Genomic DNA, 13,650 nt, shown 5'->3' on the forward strand with positions numbered 1-13,650 from the left:
CTGCCCAGGTCCACTCCTACTCATGTGTGGACTATATTTTTGTAACCTTTTTTTATTCTGACCCACTTTTTACTCCAGGATTTTGTGAGCCACTTTGGAGCACCCACCTTAAGCACGTGGATAAAGTTGATAACAGCAGAGCCTGTAACCTCACTTCATGACCAATAGGAGTTGCTTTCCATTCTTCCATTAGTCACACATTTGCTGAATCTCTTGATATAGAGGGCTCCAATTCTCAAGCACTTCTAAGTAGTGTTGTGAGAGGCGTACTCCTCAGTACCTGAAGCGTACGCCTCAGAGGCGAGACACACACTCAAGGTACTGAGGTGTTGCTGTGATGCGCAAATTGCCCCTCATCAACCTCCGGAATCCCCTCCTTCATCCCCAAGTCTTTCTCCTCCGCCTGATTCGTCGGTTGTGCTAACCCCAAGTGCCGGTGGATCCACCGCCACGTGCCGGCCAACTGCTCCTCCGCCGCTCCCTGTCCCCCGTACATCCTCCTGTCCAGCTCCGGCATCATCGGCAGCGGCCTCCTCCTCTCCGATACGCTGTCGCTGCCGGAGAAGCCCTCGGTGGCGAACTTCGCCGTTGGCTGCTCAGTCTTCTCCGACCACTGGATGACCGACATAGCTGGTTTCAGACGCGGCCCCCCATCGCTTCCGTACCATCTGGGAGTGTGGTCCTTCTCCTACTGCCTCCCCTCCCACCGCTTCGCTTCCGTACCAATTGTGAGAGGCGAAGCGCAGGCTCAACGCCTCGCTTCGCCTCATCGCATTTAACAACCTTGCTTCCAAGCTCTATTACTACTTCATCCATGCCCCCAGACCCAGAGGTGTAGCTAGGATTCATGTGAGGGGGGGGGGGGCAAACAGGGGTGTAGCAAAAAAATTTGTATTTGTGCGATAGTAGGGGGTTCGGGGGCAGCGCCCCCCAATTTTTTTTTTTGAGATAAAATAAAAAATGGCTACAATTATTAATAAAAATCTATTTCATATGGACAAATCAAACTATTTGCTGCAGTCAGGGCTGGGCTACAAAAATGGATAAAAATCTATTTCATATGTAATCAGGGCTGGGCTACAAAAATGGATAAAAATCTATTTCATATGGAATCAGGGCTGGGTTAGGACTGGGCTTTAAAAAAAAAAATTTAACTGTTTCGGGTGGCAGTACTGGACTACAGCCCAGTCCCCCCCCCCCCTTAGCTACGCCTTTGCCAGGACCCTTCAAATTGGTGTTAGAGAGCTCCAAAAGAGAGCTCAGGTCCAGTATTGAGATGCTTAGTGTAAACTCTCTAAGTAGCCTGGCCATGAGGTGCTTGAGTTTTTACTAAGGCTCTTTTAGTTGTGTTTTTGTATTGTATTGTGATCTCTGTGACAAATATCACGAGATTTATAAGAATCTCGCTGATAAATCACGAGAAATTGCCTGAAAGTTAAAAAACGTTAATTTTTCATGAGATTTTCAAATCATGACAAATATCACTATATTTATATTTTGAAAAGATATTTATCGTGAAAACCCTCGAGATTTTTATTTTTAAATGTGTTTTATTTATATTTTCTTATAAAAACTATTTTTATATTTTTTAATTTATTTTTTATTCCCAAGATTTTGCCAAAAAAAAGTTGAGATCTATGAAAATTTTCAAAATATCTCCCAAGTTTTTTTCCTGCCGAGATTTTGCCGTTTTTAACTTTTGTCACTATGATTGTGATCCACCTCTCATTGGCGTTATGCTAATGAGATGTGTACCGGTCCATTGGACATGTATCCTACCTGTTTTTGAGGTCATCTTAAATTGAACTTACTTTCCTTCAAAAAGATGCCTCAGGTTTCAAATAGATAAAGGGGTAATGCTTGCTACCCTATTGGTTTAGGAACTCCCTAGTGAAAAACAGTAATGTTTATATTTTATTAATGTTTTTTTTTTTGCACATTTGACACCCCCGGATGTGATCCATATATTCAGTTTAGTAGAAAGCAACCTTTGGAGCATGTTTTTGCAACGTTATGAGATTTTCTGATGGTTGAAAATTCAAGCAGGGCCTCTCAACCATTAAAAAAGTTCATATTTTTATATTGAAGATATATGATCCAAGGGTCCATTCCCAGCATTTTCTTTACACTAAACACATTCAAGAGGTTAGATTTCATCAAAACAACCTCTCTCTGAGTACTAGGGGGTTCCTTACCCACAAGGATAGCAAATGATTTCCCTAAGATAAATGCCTATTTTTTTTAAGAAATTATTCAGATGACTACTTCCTTTTTCACATAATTCTATTAACTCTTTAAGAATGATAGTTATAACCTTTCTGCTGGGCAAATAATATAAGGGTTACATTTAGTAATGGCTCCATTACATACAAAATGCCTGATTCAGCGTATTCAAAACAGTGGGAACTGGCTTTTGGATCAAGTTTTTTTCTGCAAAAAAAAAAAATGATCTTTTGACCTGAAAAAGTATCACATCACATATTGTAGGCCATCAAATTTTGAAGTCTTATAAAAACCTGCCTATTGTGCTATAATCAGACGGTTCAATAGCCGATTCTCACTAAGAAAAACATGTAGATCACATCTGCAGGTTTACTTTCACACACAAAAAAAAAAGACAACCTCATGTCGCCATTACCAGATGTTACCCCAGTAATAATATAGTGGTTTTCAAGAGAATGAAGATGGTTGTTTTGTTGATTTTACCATAAGCAAAATCCATTTTTTTAAATATTTGAAGCCTAAAGTGGCTAAACATAAATTCACCTTAAATTACTTGCCTGTTTGTAAAATACTCTAAAACTTTACATCCATATTCATTTAGGTGAGCAGCTGCTTATGACCATCCATCTCAACATTTCTCGAGATCTACACCACACCCATATCGAGAAATGCCAAGACGGGTGGCTATCAAGCCGTAATGTGAAATTCATTTGTACTGTAGTTGTCTTCATGTTGGACACCTTTATAAAAACCAACAGATAATTAAATCATCAATCTCTCTCTCTCTCAGACGCTGCTCTCTCTCTCTCTCAGACGTAGTGGTCGTCATGGCACGATACTCAACTTCAGTGGAGGAGAGTGACACCTTCTGCTATTTTTTCATCACCATGGAATTAGAGTCTCTCTCTCTCTCTAGAAAAACCAAAATTATTAGTATCAGTGGGGACCGATGATCACATCTTTGGCAGTACAAATAAGCATGGGACACCACATCATGGAAATCGACCACTCAAGGAACTTTTCCTTTTCTACTTTTTCTTGAAAGCTTCTTGGAAACGTATAGGGGGATTGAAGAGGAAAATAGCACATAACTAGTTCTACAATCCCAAAAAAACACATTTCAAAATATCAACCATTCTGAAATTATCATGCTTTTATCTCAATATTATCACGTTATTAATTCACTATTTATATTTTTTATCTATTTTTAAAGTTTTTTTTATATTTTATATATTTTCTTATGTATCTTAATTTTCTTAAGATTTGTGACTAGGGCTCCTAATTAAAAGTAGTTTGCTTCCATGTAACTAGATAAGTGTACTTGCATCGCAGGGAAAGTGACCAATTTTGAGAACTCTATTTCTTTTTTTAAGTGAAAACCTTCAAAACTAACTTCATGAAATTCACGCCCCAAGGGGGGTTGGATTAGTGGGGTGGGGCCTTGGCCACTTGACGGGTGGTCAAGGTTCCAATCCCATGGGTGTCTACTCTCTGCGCAAGCAAGCCTACACCCAGCATAAGCCCTGGAGGCGGGGTCTTAGTCTTGGAGTTTTATGCTGTCGGTATGATGACCGTTGGTATGACAGTCTGAGCCAGTGCGATCAGGTTTTCGTGTCAGGTGCAGTTTATTCAGGTTATAGCCAGTGCGATCAGGTCCTCATACCGGGTGCGGTTTCTTCGGGTTATAATTAAATCCAAAAACTAAACCATGAAATTCACAATTTTTGTTTTCTTGCTAGGCAGGCTAGGGGTAGCCACCAAGTTCTTTTTTTTTTCTGCTTTGATAGCCAAGCTGATAGTGCAACCTCACCATCCAGCTATTTCCTTTGACCACGAAAAAACACGATCCTAAGCATCGATTAGCCCAAAGATGATTCAAATGGGCCAATTCAAGATCGATTCAATTCATTTTTTAAATATTTTTAAAAGGTTTTTTTAGAGATTTTTTTTTTAAAAGGGTTAAAAAATTATTTAACATTTTTAAAATATTTTAATGACATGTCTCATCTGATCACTGCAAGGAAAGGGCCAATTCAAAATCGATTTGATTTTTCTTGCTGTAGTGAACGATTAAAAAGAGCTGATTCAAGGCCAATTCTCTCTCTCTCTCTCTCTCTCTCTCTCTCTATATATATATATATATATATATATATATATATATATATATATATATATATATATATATATATAAGAAACCAATTCAAACCGATTTTAACAACATTGATCCTAAGACCTCTAGAAAATAGTTTCATCGATCCAGCCATGGCATCCACCCGATCTAATCTACAATGCGTTGAACAAGTTGGCAAACCCCATAGCTGAATGTGATTGGTGGATTAGTAGAGCACTACTACTTTATCTGAGAAGTTGGGGTTTTGATTGCAACGGGTGCTGGCTCCGCCCTGACTAGGGGTGTCAATGGGTCAGGTTTGACCCAGACCCAACCAGTACCAAAACTTATAGAGTCAGGGTTTGGTGATAGAAAAGAAGGTTCAATTAGAAACTGGGTCAGACCCAAAAGGTTCGATTAGTATAGGGAGCCGGGCACGGTTTGTGAAATTTCATACCGAACCTAGGTCCAACCCGAGTTCCGATTAAGAACTGTGATATTTCAATATAAAAAGATAAAAAAAACTATTATTGTACCTGGTATGAACCAGGTCTGGTTCATGTAATCCTTATAAGGTCTGGGTATGATTTTTTTTTTTATATCAGACCCGATAAAATCTGGGTCCAGACCTGGTACCCACACCTGAAAACAGATCAGGCGCAGATCCGACCCGTTGACAACCCTAACCGTGACTACCAAAAAGTTGCAACACATTTCTTCAAATGAAAACAGTATTAGCACATTAGGCATCAGACGAAACATGATCAAGTACTCCTTGAAATCCAATTTGTGGAGGGAATTCCTGAACTTGGTTGGCTTTCGAAGTATGCCAAACAGAGGTATAAGGCCTTTTCTCCATGAGGCAAACCAACGTTCTCTTCAGTGTTGTGTACTCAAATCACTCAACGACCCTTTCATTGTCGTTGGGCCCCACTAAGTAAACCTCACTGCAGCTCACTGGAAGGTTGGTTCGAGTCTACTGACTTTGTACCACCCTACCCCAATGTGGAGAGAGAGAGAGAGAGAGAGAGAGAGAGAGAGAGAGAGAGAGAGAGAGGTCAACTTGTTTTCATTAAAAAATTAATATAAATTAAAATGCATTATTTTTATGAAAAAAGTAACAAAACTCAAAATTTCAATTTATCAATGAAAAGAGATAATATCTATATAAAGATAAAAATATAAAAAATAGATATGAAGAACAATAAAGTACTGTATGTATATTTACATTTTTACAAAGTTACATTCGTTAATGTGTTCAATAATAATGTATAAGGATATGAATCAAGAAATAGTGTGTTGGGGCGTTGCAGGTTCAAAACCCAATGGTATAGTTGTATAACTGGTAGGGGTATGCCTAGCTCCAGTTTCCCTTTCAAAAAAAAAAAAAATGTGGTGGGTTCTGATGGGATATCCAATTGTATCGGATCCATTTGCAGCCCTACATTTGGTACATAACTATCAGGCTTTTCAGACAATCTTGGTAACAACCATAGTACGGAATGGATAGTTTGTCAATAGGCGTCTTTTTTTCTTCTCCTTTTTTGTATTACAATGACATGCTTTTACCGTAGAATTCATGCTCCATTTTCACGTTATTTTCAAGTATATCTCCCAACACAATTATAAAACACGGTATATTCACCGTGCTATAAAATTATGCTACGAACAACTTTAAAACACTTTACCAACTGGGGCTCTGCTTGTCTGGCAGGATCAGTTAGCACGTCACCTTGTGGTGAGACGTTGCAAGTTCGAACCACAAACCGTATGGTTGTATAACTGGTAGGGGTCTGCATAACCCCAGCTCTCTCTCTCTCTAAAAAGAAAATTTAAAACACTTTAGAAATGTTTTTAACCGATATTGAAAAATTTTATTCTTTTACCTAATTTTAGGATAACACCATTATCAGTAGAAACTAAGAAATTGTTGTAAACTCAATATACCCCGTTATTTTGCCCCATATTGGCGAGAAAAACGAGAGAGGACAAATGAGTCATTACCTCAATTGCTTTTGTCTTTGGCTGTTTGATGCCCTTCAGACTTTTCGCTCTACATTTCTAAAGTCTTTGACCCTAATTCTGCCATACCAGCCAAAAAGCAGGATTCTACACCCTTTATTTTTTCTCTTTTTGTGGCTCGCCGGTTCTCGTGCTTCCTTTTTTTTTCTCTCTCTCTCTAATGCACATTCCTCTCATTAAATTACAAAAATATCCATTAATAGGATAATACCATAATACCCTTTCTCTAGAAAATGTCATTTAAATTTGTAAGAGAAATTCAGCAATATAGATTACAGTGATTTTGTGTAAAAAATGAGCAAATAACAAATGGGCAATATGTTGTTTTTTTTTACATAGTACGAATATATTTCGCAATTGGGAAGTTAGTTGGTGCCCTACTCTTGGCTTAGACTCTGATTTGTTTAAGCCACTACAAATAGAAGCTAATTTTTTTTAGACAGAGAAAGCTGGGGGTTATACAACCATATGCCATCGGGATTCGAAGTTGCAACGTCCCAACACAAGGTGACGTGCACTAACTGCTCCTGCCAGACAAGCAGAGCCCCTGTTGGTAATAGAAGCTAATTTTCTGTTGGTATAACCCACAAAAAAGAGAATTGAGATACTTAGGTAATTAAGCCCTTTGACCAATGCCAAGTCAAACAATTTTAGAACTATATTTAAATTCAAGCATCCCTATCATACATATAGTTTATATGAATTTGAAGGAATGTTTTTATTAAAAATTCCATATTACCACACATGTAAAAGTCAGTGAGTTGGATTGCAATTTAAGTAATCACCAAAGACAACCTCCGATCTGTACTGTTTTTATTTTAAAATTTTCTTCTCAATATCCATGATGATGCTCGTATTTTAGAATTCATCACAGGGAGTTGACTTAGGCATGACCATAATTAAGCCTTCCTCGAGCCACAATCACTTGAATCTAGCTTTTTTTACTGCACTTTCATGCTTGAAAGGAATTTATTAGTGTAAAAAAGCAATTTGCACATACACAACCACATATATAAAATCAATGGTTCATAATTTTTGTAAATGTTCAAGCATTTAAAAGTTATATTTTTTCATGAAAAATCATTATTCAATAGTCAATTTCTTACAAATTGAGCATATTAAACACATTTGCATAATCAGAATTGCAAAAAAAAATGTCAAAAATACCTGGTTTACACAAAGTTTACAACATTCATAGTTCACATATTTCATGATCATATATATAAAGAGAGAGAGAGAGAGAGAGAGAGAGAGAGAGAGAGAGAGAGAGAGAGAAATAAAAACCTGCCTACTACAAAATGTGCCAAACCTACCCACTAAAACTTACCCACCTGAGATCAAATGTCCCACTTGACGTGAGTTTGTCAGATAGTCAATCGATTGATTGAACAAGCGCCTGGAGGTTCTGGGCTCAGGGTGCCGGAGGGATGACGACGATAGTTGAAACATCACCAGAGGTTGCTAGACAATGCTGAAAAACAGTGACAAAGTTGGCCAAAAACAAGATCTCTGTAACTATTCAGGGCTCGAGTACAATAAAATAGGTCGCATCAGTGAAGTATCTCCGATCATCATTCTCGCATCGTGAAGTATCTCCGATCATCGTTCTGAGAGTATGCCAAAATGTACTTGGATCGTCAGGATTCTGCCAAAATCTTTGTCGAAAGTTGCAACTGCACCACTAATGGGTAGGTTTGACTGGTAGGAGCAGCTAGTGCATATTGTAAGTTCAAATCCCAATGGTATCATTGTATAACTGGTAGGGGTCAGCCTAACCTCAGCTTGTCTTTCTCTCTTTATATATACATAGAGAGAAAAATGGGTCCATGAAATGTGCTAAATTGATTTTTTTTGCTATTTTGATGTTTTTTTCACAATTCTAACCCATAAATATGTTGGGTATAGTTGATTTATTAGGAATTCACACCTGAATCATGTATTTTTGATGAAAAAAATGATATTTGGAGCCTAAAAAATTTACAAAGATTTTGGACCGTTGGAACGTTATAAAAACCCACCCATGGGTAGGAATCCAACAATTCAAGAGATGATCCCTATAAAATCAAATACATAGATCACATCTATAAGGTCAAAATTTAAAAATAACAAGAAAAAAATCTGAAAAGTTCATTTAGCATATTTCATTTATCAGGGACCCATGATATATATCACACACTACACATGCTTCTAGCTACTATGAACAACTCAAACTTCAAAGTTGGTACTACCATTGAGTGGCATTCAACAATCTTTAGTAATATTTCCCTGTAGGGTGACATGCCTCTTAACCAAACACCACCAAAGTATTCTTTGGCCTATTCAGTGTTAAATTTTGCTTGTTTTTAAAACAAGCAAGTGGTTGATGAACAACTTGAGATTCCCATGAAACTTGCTTGCAACAATGTATAGAACAAGATACCACATGCAATTAATATATAAGACAAAATAAAAGTAGGCAGTCTTATAAAAGTTAAAACGCATATATGTTCTAGTCAAAACCCACATGTGGTCTGGATGCAGATAGTTAGTGGGCATTACGGGCATATAAAAAAGATTGGGAACGGCTAGTAATTTCCAAAAACCAGAAAGGACAAGTTCAGAATATTGCCTGCACTTTGGTCACAACTTACACAAGACTAAAAATTCAGATCAATTGAAGGCCATTTTGCCATTGAACCCCTGACAACAAAGGAGTTGGTTACCACTCACAGTTCCATCTTTCCACAATGTGGGTGCTTTAGCACTCCAGAAATCAGAAGAAGAAGATAGCAAAAAAAGCAAGGAAAAGAACATCCATTTTTTGTAACTTCTATTCTGTTGCTCATTATCCGCAACAATGATTTCCTCAAGAACCAAGTGAGTACATTTTCATACATTTCCTATTGGTCATCTTGTTTGTTGCATTTAGATCTGATTTGGATTTATGTATTTTGTGTGTGGAATGCATTTCTCATGGCCCATTCGATTGTTTCTTTGGTTTTTATTGATGGGTTTCACTTTTCCTCGCATCTCCTATCTTTTTTCTGTTGTTTAGATTCTTGTTTTATTCCAGAATGCATGTTCTATCTGATTTGGTTGGATGGTCCTTGTTGGTTTGCCTAGATTTTGTTATTTGTGTTGTTTCTCTTGTTGGTTATAGAATTCGTACTGAGATGAATGTTGCGTACAACACAGAACTGGGTTGTATGAAACGCTGCCCAAAACCTCTGATGCTACGCCTAAGGCTCCCAAATTGAGCAGGGCAGCAAACAAGTCTGAACAACATGATCCTTCGCCTTCTCCACTTCAACCTGGGAGGCTTTCGGTCGATGTGTCGCCGAGATTGATCGATTCTCGGCCGAGATCTGTGGAATCTAAACCGTTGGAACGCCGATCACCCAAAATCACCACGCCTGAGGTGAGAAAAGGGAGCCTGAAGCCCTTCACAAACCAAAACCCACTTCACATTTTGATGGTTCCGCGAAATTGGATAGCTTCACATTGATTTTCGATTTTGGGTTTTTCGTGCAGAAGCGAGTTGTGAAGGGATCGGAGTTGCAGAACCAGTTGGGGGTGGTTCAGGAAGATCTGAGGAAGACAAAGGAGCTCTTGGAGAAAGCCGAGGTCGAGAAATCGCGGGCTATCGAAGAGTTGAAGGAGGCGAAGCGAGAGGCCGAGGAAGCGAATGAGAAGCTGACTGAAGTGTTTGTTCTGCAGAAGCAAGCTGAGGAGAATTGCGAGATCGAGAAGTTCCGGGCAGATGAATTGGAGCAGGCAAGCATCGAAATGGTGCAGAAGATTGAGCAGTGGCAGTCGGAGGTCGAACTTGTCAAGAAACAGCACGCTGCTGATGCATCGGCACTGCTCTCCGCGAATCACGAGGTGGACAGGATGAAGCGGGAACTAGCCATGGTCACCGAAATAAAGAATTCGGCCCTTCTGCATGCTGAAGACGCACTGAAGATTGCAGAGGAGAATGCCAAGAAAATGGAGGTTTTGACTCGGGAATTGGATCAAATGAAGGAAGCATTGGATGATGCTCACACTTCTCGGTTGGCGGTTTGTGAAGAAAAGGCTTCGATTGATGCAATGTGGGAATCCAAAGAAATGGAAACTTCCAAGTTGGTGGACAAATTGGGTTCTGAAATTAATTCATTAAAACAAGAATTGGAGAAGGCAAGGACGGCCAAAGCCAAACTTGTGGAAACTGAAGGGATGATTGAAAGATTGAAACTTCAACTGAATGATGCCAAGAATTCAGAGTCTAAAGCCACTGATTTGGCAGCAGAGCAGAAGAAAAAGATTGAATTGTTGGAAGATGAAATTGAGAAAGCAAAATCTGCTGAGAAAACTGCAAATGAATCGGTGATTTCATTGCTGAAGCAGTTGGAAGAGAGCAATGTATTTCTGCAAGAGGCTGAAGCTCAGATAGTTTCACTTAAAGAAAGCATTGAATGTTTGGAGATGTCGCTTGGGCAACAAAGAGGTGATCTGGAGAAATCAGATAGGAAAATTGAGACTGCAAAACTCGAAGCAGATTCAATGGCTAAGACTATCAAATCTCTGAAAAAGGAGCTTGAGAGGATTGAGGAGGAGGAAGCACAGGCTCTTGAGAATGAAAAAATAACAGCTTTGAAAATTCAAAGCCTAATGGAGGAAAATATCAAACTCAGTGATGAGCTGCGAGTAACTAGAGAAGAAGAAGAGAAAAGCAAGGATGCAATGGATGATTTGGCTTCAGTTTTACATGAAGTTTCTACAGAAACCACCAAAGCAAAAGAAAATCTTGCTACCACTCAAGGCCAACTTGCAGAAGCAAGGTCCCAGGTGGACGACTTGACGCTAGTTCTTCAAGTAATGGAGGAGAAGCATAAGGTCATGATGGATGAAGCGAACAAGGAGATTGAACACTATAAAGTTGTTGCTGAGAGAAACAAACTTGAATTCCAAAGCTCAAAAGCAGACTGGGATGAAAAGGAGCTTCATTTCTTGAATTGTATTAAACGATCAGAGGAAGAAATCATTGTTCTTAAAGGAGAGTCAGATAAGCTGGCTAATTCTCTTAAAGTTGTGGAGGCTGGAGCTCAAATGGCAAGGGGAGATGGTGCCCAACTGCAAAATTCTCTTAACCAAGTCAAGTCTGACCTGGCCTGTGCAAAACAGGTTGCAGAACATGCTACATCCGAGAGCCTTCGGTTGAAGAAGATCTTAGATGATAAAGAAAATGAGCTAGCCAGGATTATGCAGGAAAACAAAGAACTTCTTGTCAGAGAAGCTGCTGCTCTGGAGAAACTTGAACAGTTATCAAAGCTATTAGAAGAGAAAACTTCAAAGGCCGAGGAGATTTTAGATGACAAAGAAAATAAGCTAGTGAGGATTACGAGAGAAAATAAAGAACTCCTTGCCAGAGAAGCTGCTGCTATGAAGAAAATTGAAGAGTTGTCAAAGCGGTTAGAAGACAAAACTTCACAAAAAGCTGAGGAGATTTTAGATGACAAAGAAAAGGAGCTCGCAAGAATTAGACAAGAAAATAAAGAACTCCTTGCCAGAGAAGCTGCTTCTCTGGAGAAAAATGAAGAGTTGTCGAAGCTGTTAGAAGAGAAAACTTCACAAAAGGCGAAGCAGATTTTAGATGACAAAGAAAATGAGCTAGCAAGGATCACACAAGAAAATGAGGAACTCCTTGCCAGAGAAGCTGCTGCTCTGGAGAAAATTGAAGAGTTTTCGAAGCGGTTAGAAGAGAAAACTTCACGAAAGGCTGAGGAAGATGACAAAGTTTTGACTGAAGAGAATGATGGTCTAGAACTAGAAGTTCCAAGAAAGGCTGAGATTGCTAATGAGACACCTGAGGAAAAGATTGAAGAGAAGCCTATATCCTTTCTTCCCTCTGGTAGCCTAGAGAAGCAACCGGAGAATATAGTTTCTGTCACTGTTGTCCCATCAGTGCTGAAAGCACAATCTGAGGGTGACAACGAGAAAGCCGATGAGAATGGCAAAGATGAAGTTAACTCGGTGGATGTTGACGTTTCATCATGGGATAAGTGGAAGATTAAAGACAAGGTCTTGTCACCCCAGAGTAACTGGCCGGAATCTGTGGATGAGGATTTCAACCCGAAGATGGATTCTGATAGTTTGAACCAGACAAATGGATTGGCATCAGAAAGTGTGGATGATAGTGCAAACTCAGCACAAAAACAGCATCAGAAGAAGAAGAAGGCATTATTGCATAAGTTTGGAGGCCTGTTGAAGAAGAAAAATTTCCATAAATAGCATCTGCAAAATCACAGGTATGGAATATTAATATGTCACCTGTGAACTTTTGCAGTGCCTCTGGTCATACTGTGTTTTTTAAGCTGATCGGTTTGTAAATTGATGTGTTTCCTCTGTTTGTGATTACCTACTTCAGCCTGTTCTAATACCATTGTGTTTAGTTTCATGTCTGTTTTTTTTTTTCTTTAATTTTGTGAAAATTTTCTCTGGACTTCTACTTTTTTCCTTATTTATTGAAGAGAGATGAGAACTGAATTGTATTTAATCTTTCCTTTTTCTCCCTATTGTGGTGATCCTTTTCAGTACTATCTGCATAATTGTATGGATAATTGAGGAAAGAACCAGGCATGTTGTAATTTACTTCTCACCTTGCTATTTTCTGTATGGAAGACGCGAATTGGAGAAACATTCACTTGTCCAATTGCTCCATGGTTCTTGTAGATATAAGGTCTCTATGAGCAATGTGAATTTGCTTCAGTTGAGGGCCAGAAAATTACATGACCTATCAAGCATAGACAGTTGTAGTTTACTTCTTGCCCCTGTTTAACTTTTCGTTCTGAAAGATCCACCAAGAGAAGATTTTGATGGGTCTGTTTTTTCCCTTTAAATATTAAGGAGTCTAATTTGGTGATGAGAGATTACTTTGATGGAGACTCCTATTAATTACATTCTAGCGTGAAAGAGATCTTGGAGTTTGTGAATCCATATGCAGCAGCATTGATGAGTTATTTGGACATACTTTCAGATTATGAAATGTTACACTTGTGGATGTTAAGATTATATTTATGTACTATCGTGTAAGGGTAGTTCAGTCTTTCTGTACCTTAGTGTATATTGTTATTACCCCTTATGTGCAGGGGTATTATTGTACACTGATGATATATATATATATATATATATATATATATATATATATATATATATGGGCGTGGACAGCAAGAGATACTACCCTTGTTCACATATCTCTTTCTCTTCTCTCTCTCTTATTTTCTCATGTGGTTGCAAGGCACGGTTCTAGAGTGCCATTTCTATCATGGTATCAGAGC

At 38.7% G+C, this 13,650-nt stretch overlaps 1 protein-coding gene across 1 annotated transcript; it reads left to right on the forward strand.

The window, feature by feature from the left end:
* Positions 1-8,989: 8,989 nt before the first annotated feature.
* Positions 8,990-12,923, forward strand: LOC149813576 (putative WEB family protein At1g65010, chloroplastic). The gene is made up of 3 exons (XM_089991333.1): positions 8,990-9,211; positions 9,530-9,752; positions 9,866-12,923. The coding sequence occupies exons 1-3, from the start codon at positions 9,192-9,194 to the stop codon at positions 12,602-12,604; spliced, it is 2,982 nt and encodes a 993-aa protein (XP_089847459.1). The 5' UTR covers positions 8,990-9,191; the 3' UTR covers positions 12,605-12,923.
* The last annotated feature ends 727 nt before the right edge of the window (positions 12,924-13,650 follow it).

This window comes from Nuphar pumila, chromosome 16 (assembly GCF_984573655.1).
Source record: "Nuphar pumila chromosome 16, dmNupPumi1.hap1.1, whole genome shotgun sequence".
Taxonomy (NCBI): Eukaryota; Viridiplantae; Streptophyta; class Magnoliopsida; order Nymphaeales; family Nymphaeaceae; genus Nuphar; species Nuphar pumila.

What these genes read in the sequence shown, in the direction of transcription:
- LOC149813576 (XM_089991333.1), top strand. Translation starts at nt 9,192, where the DNA reads ATGATTTCCTCAAGAACCAA. An exon ending in ATGATTTCCTCAAGAACCAA is followed by an intron (nt 9,212 to 9,529) that starts GTGAGTACATTT and finishes CGTACAACACAG; the next exon opens with AACTGGGTTGTATGAAACGC. An exon ending in CCAAAATCACCACGCCTGAG is followed by an intron (nt 9,753 to 9,865) that starts GTGAGAAAAGGG and finishes TTTTTCGTGCAG; the next exon opens with AAGCGAGTTGTGAAGGGATC.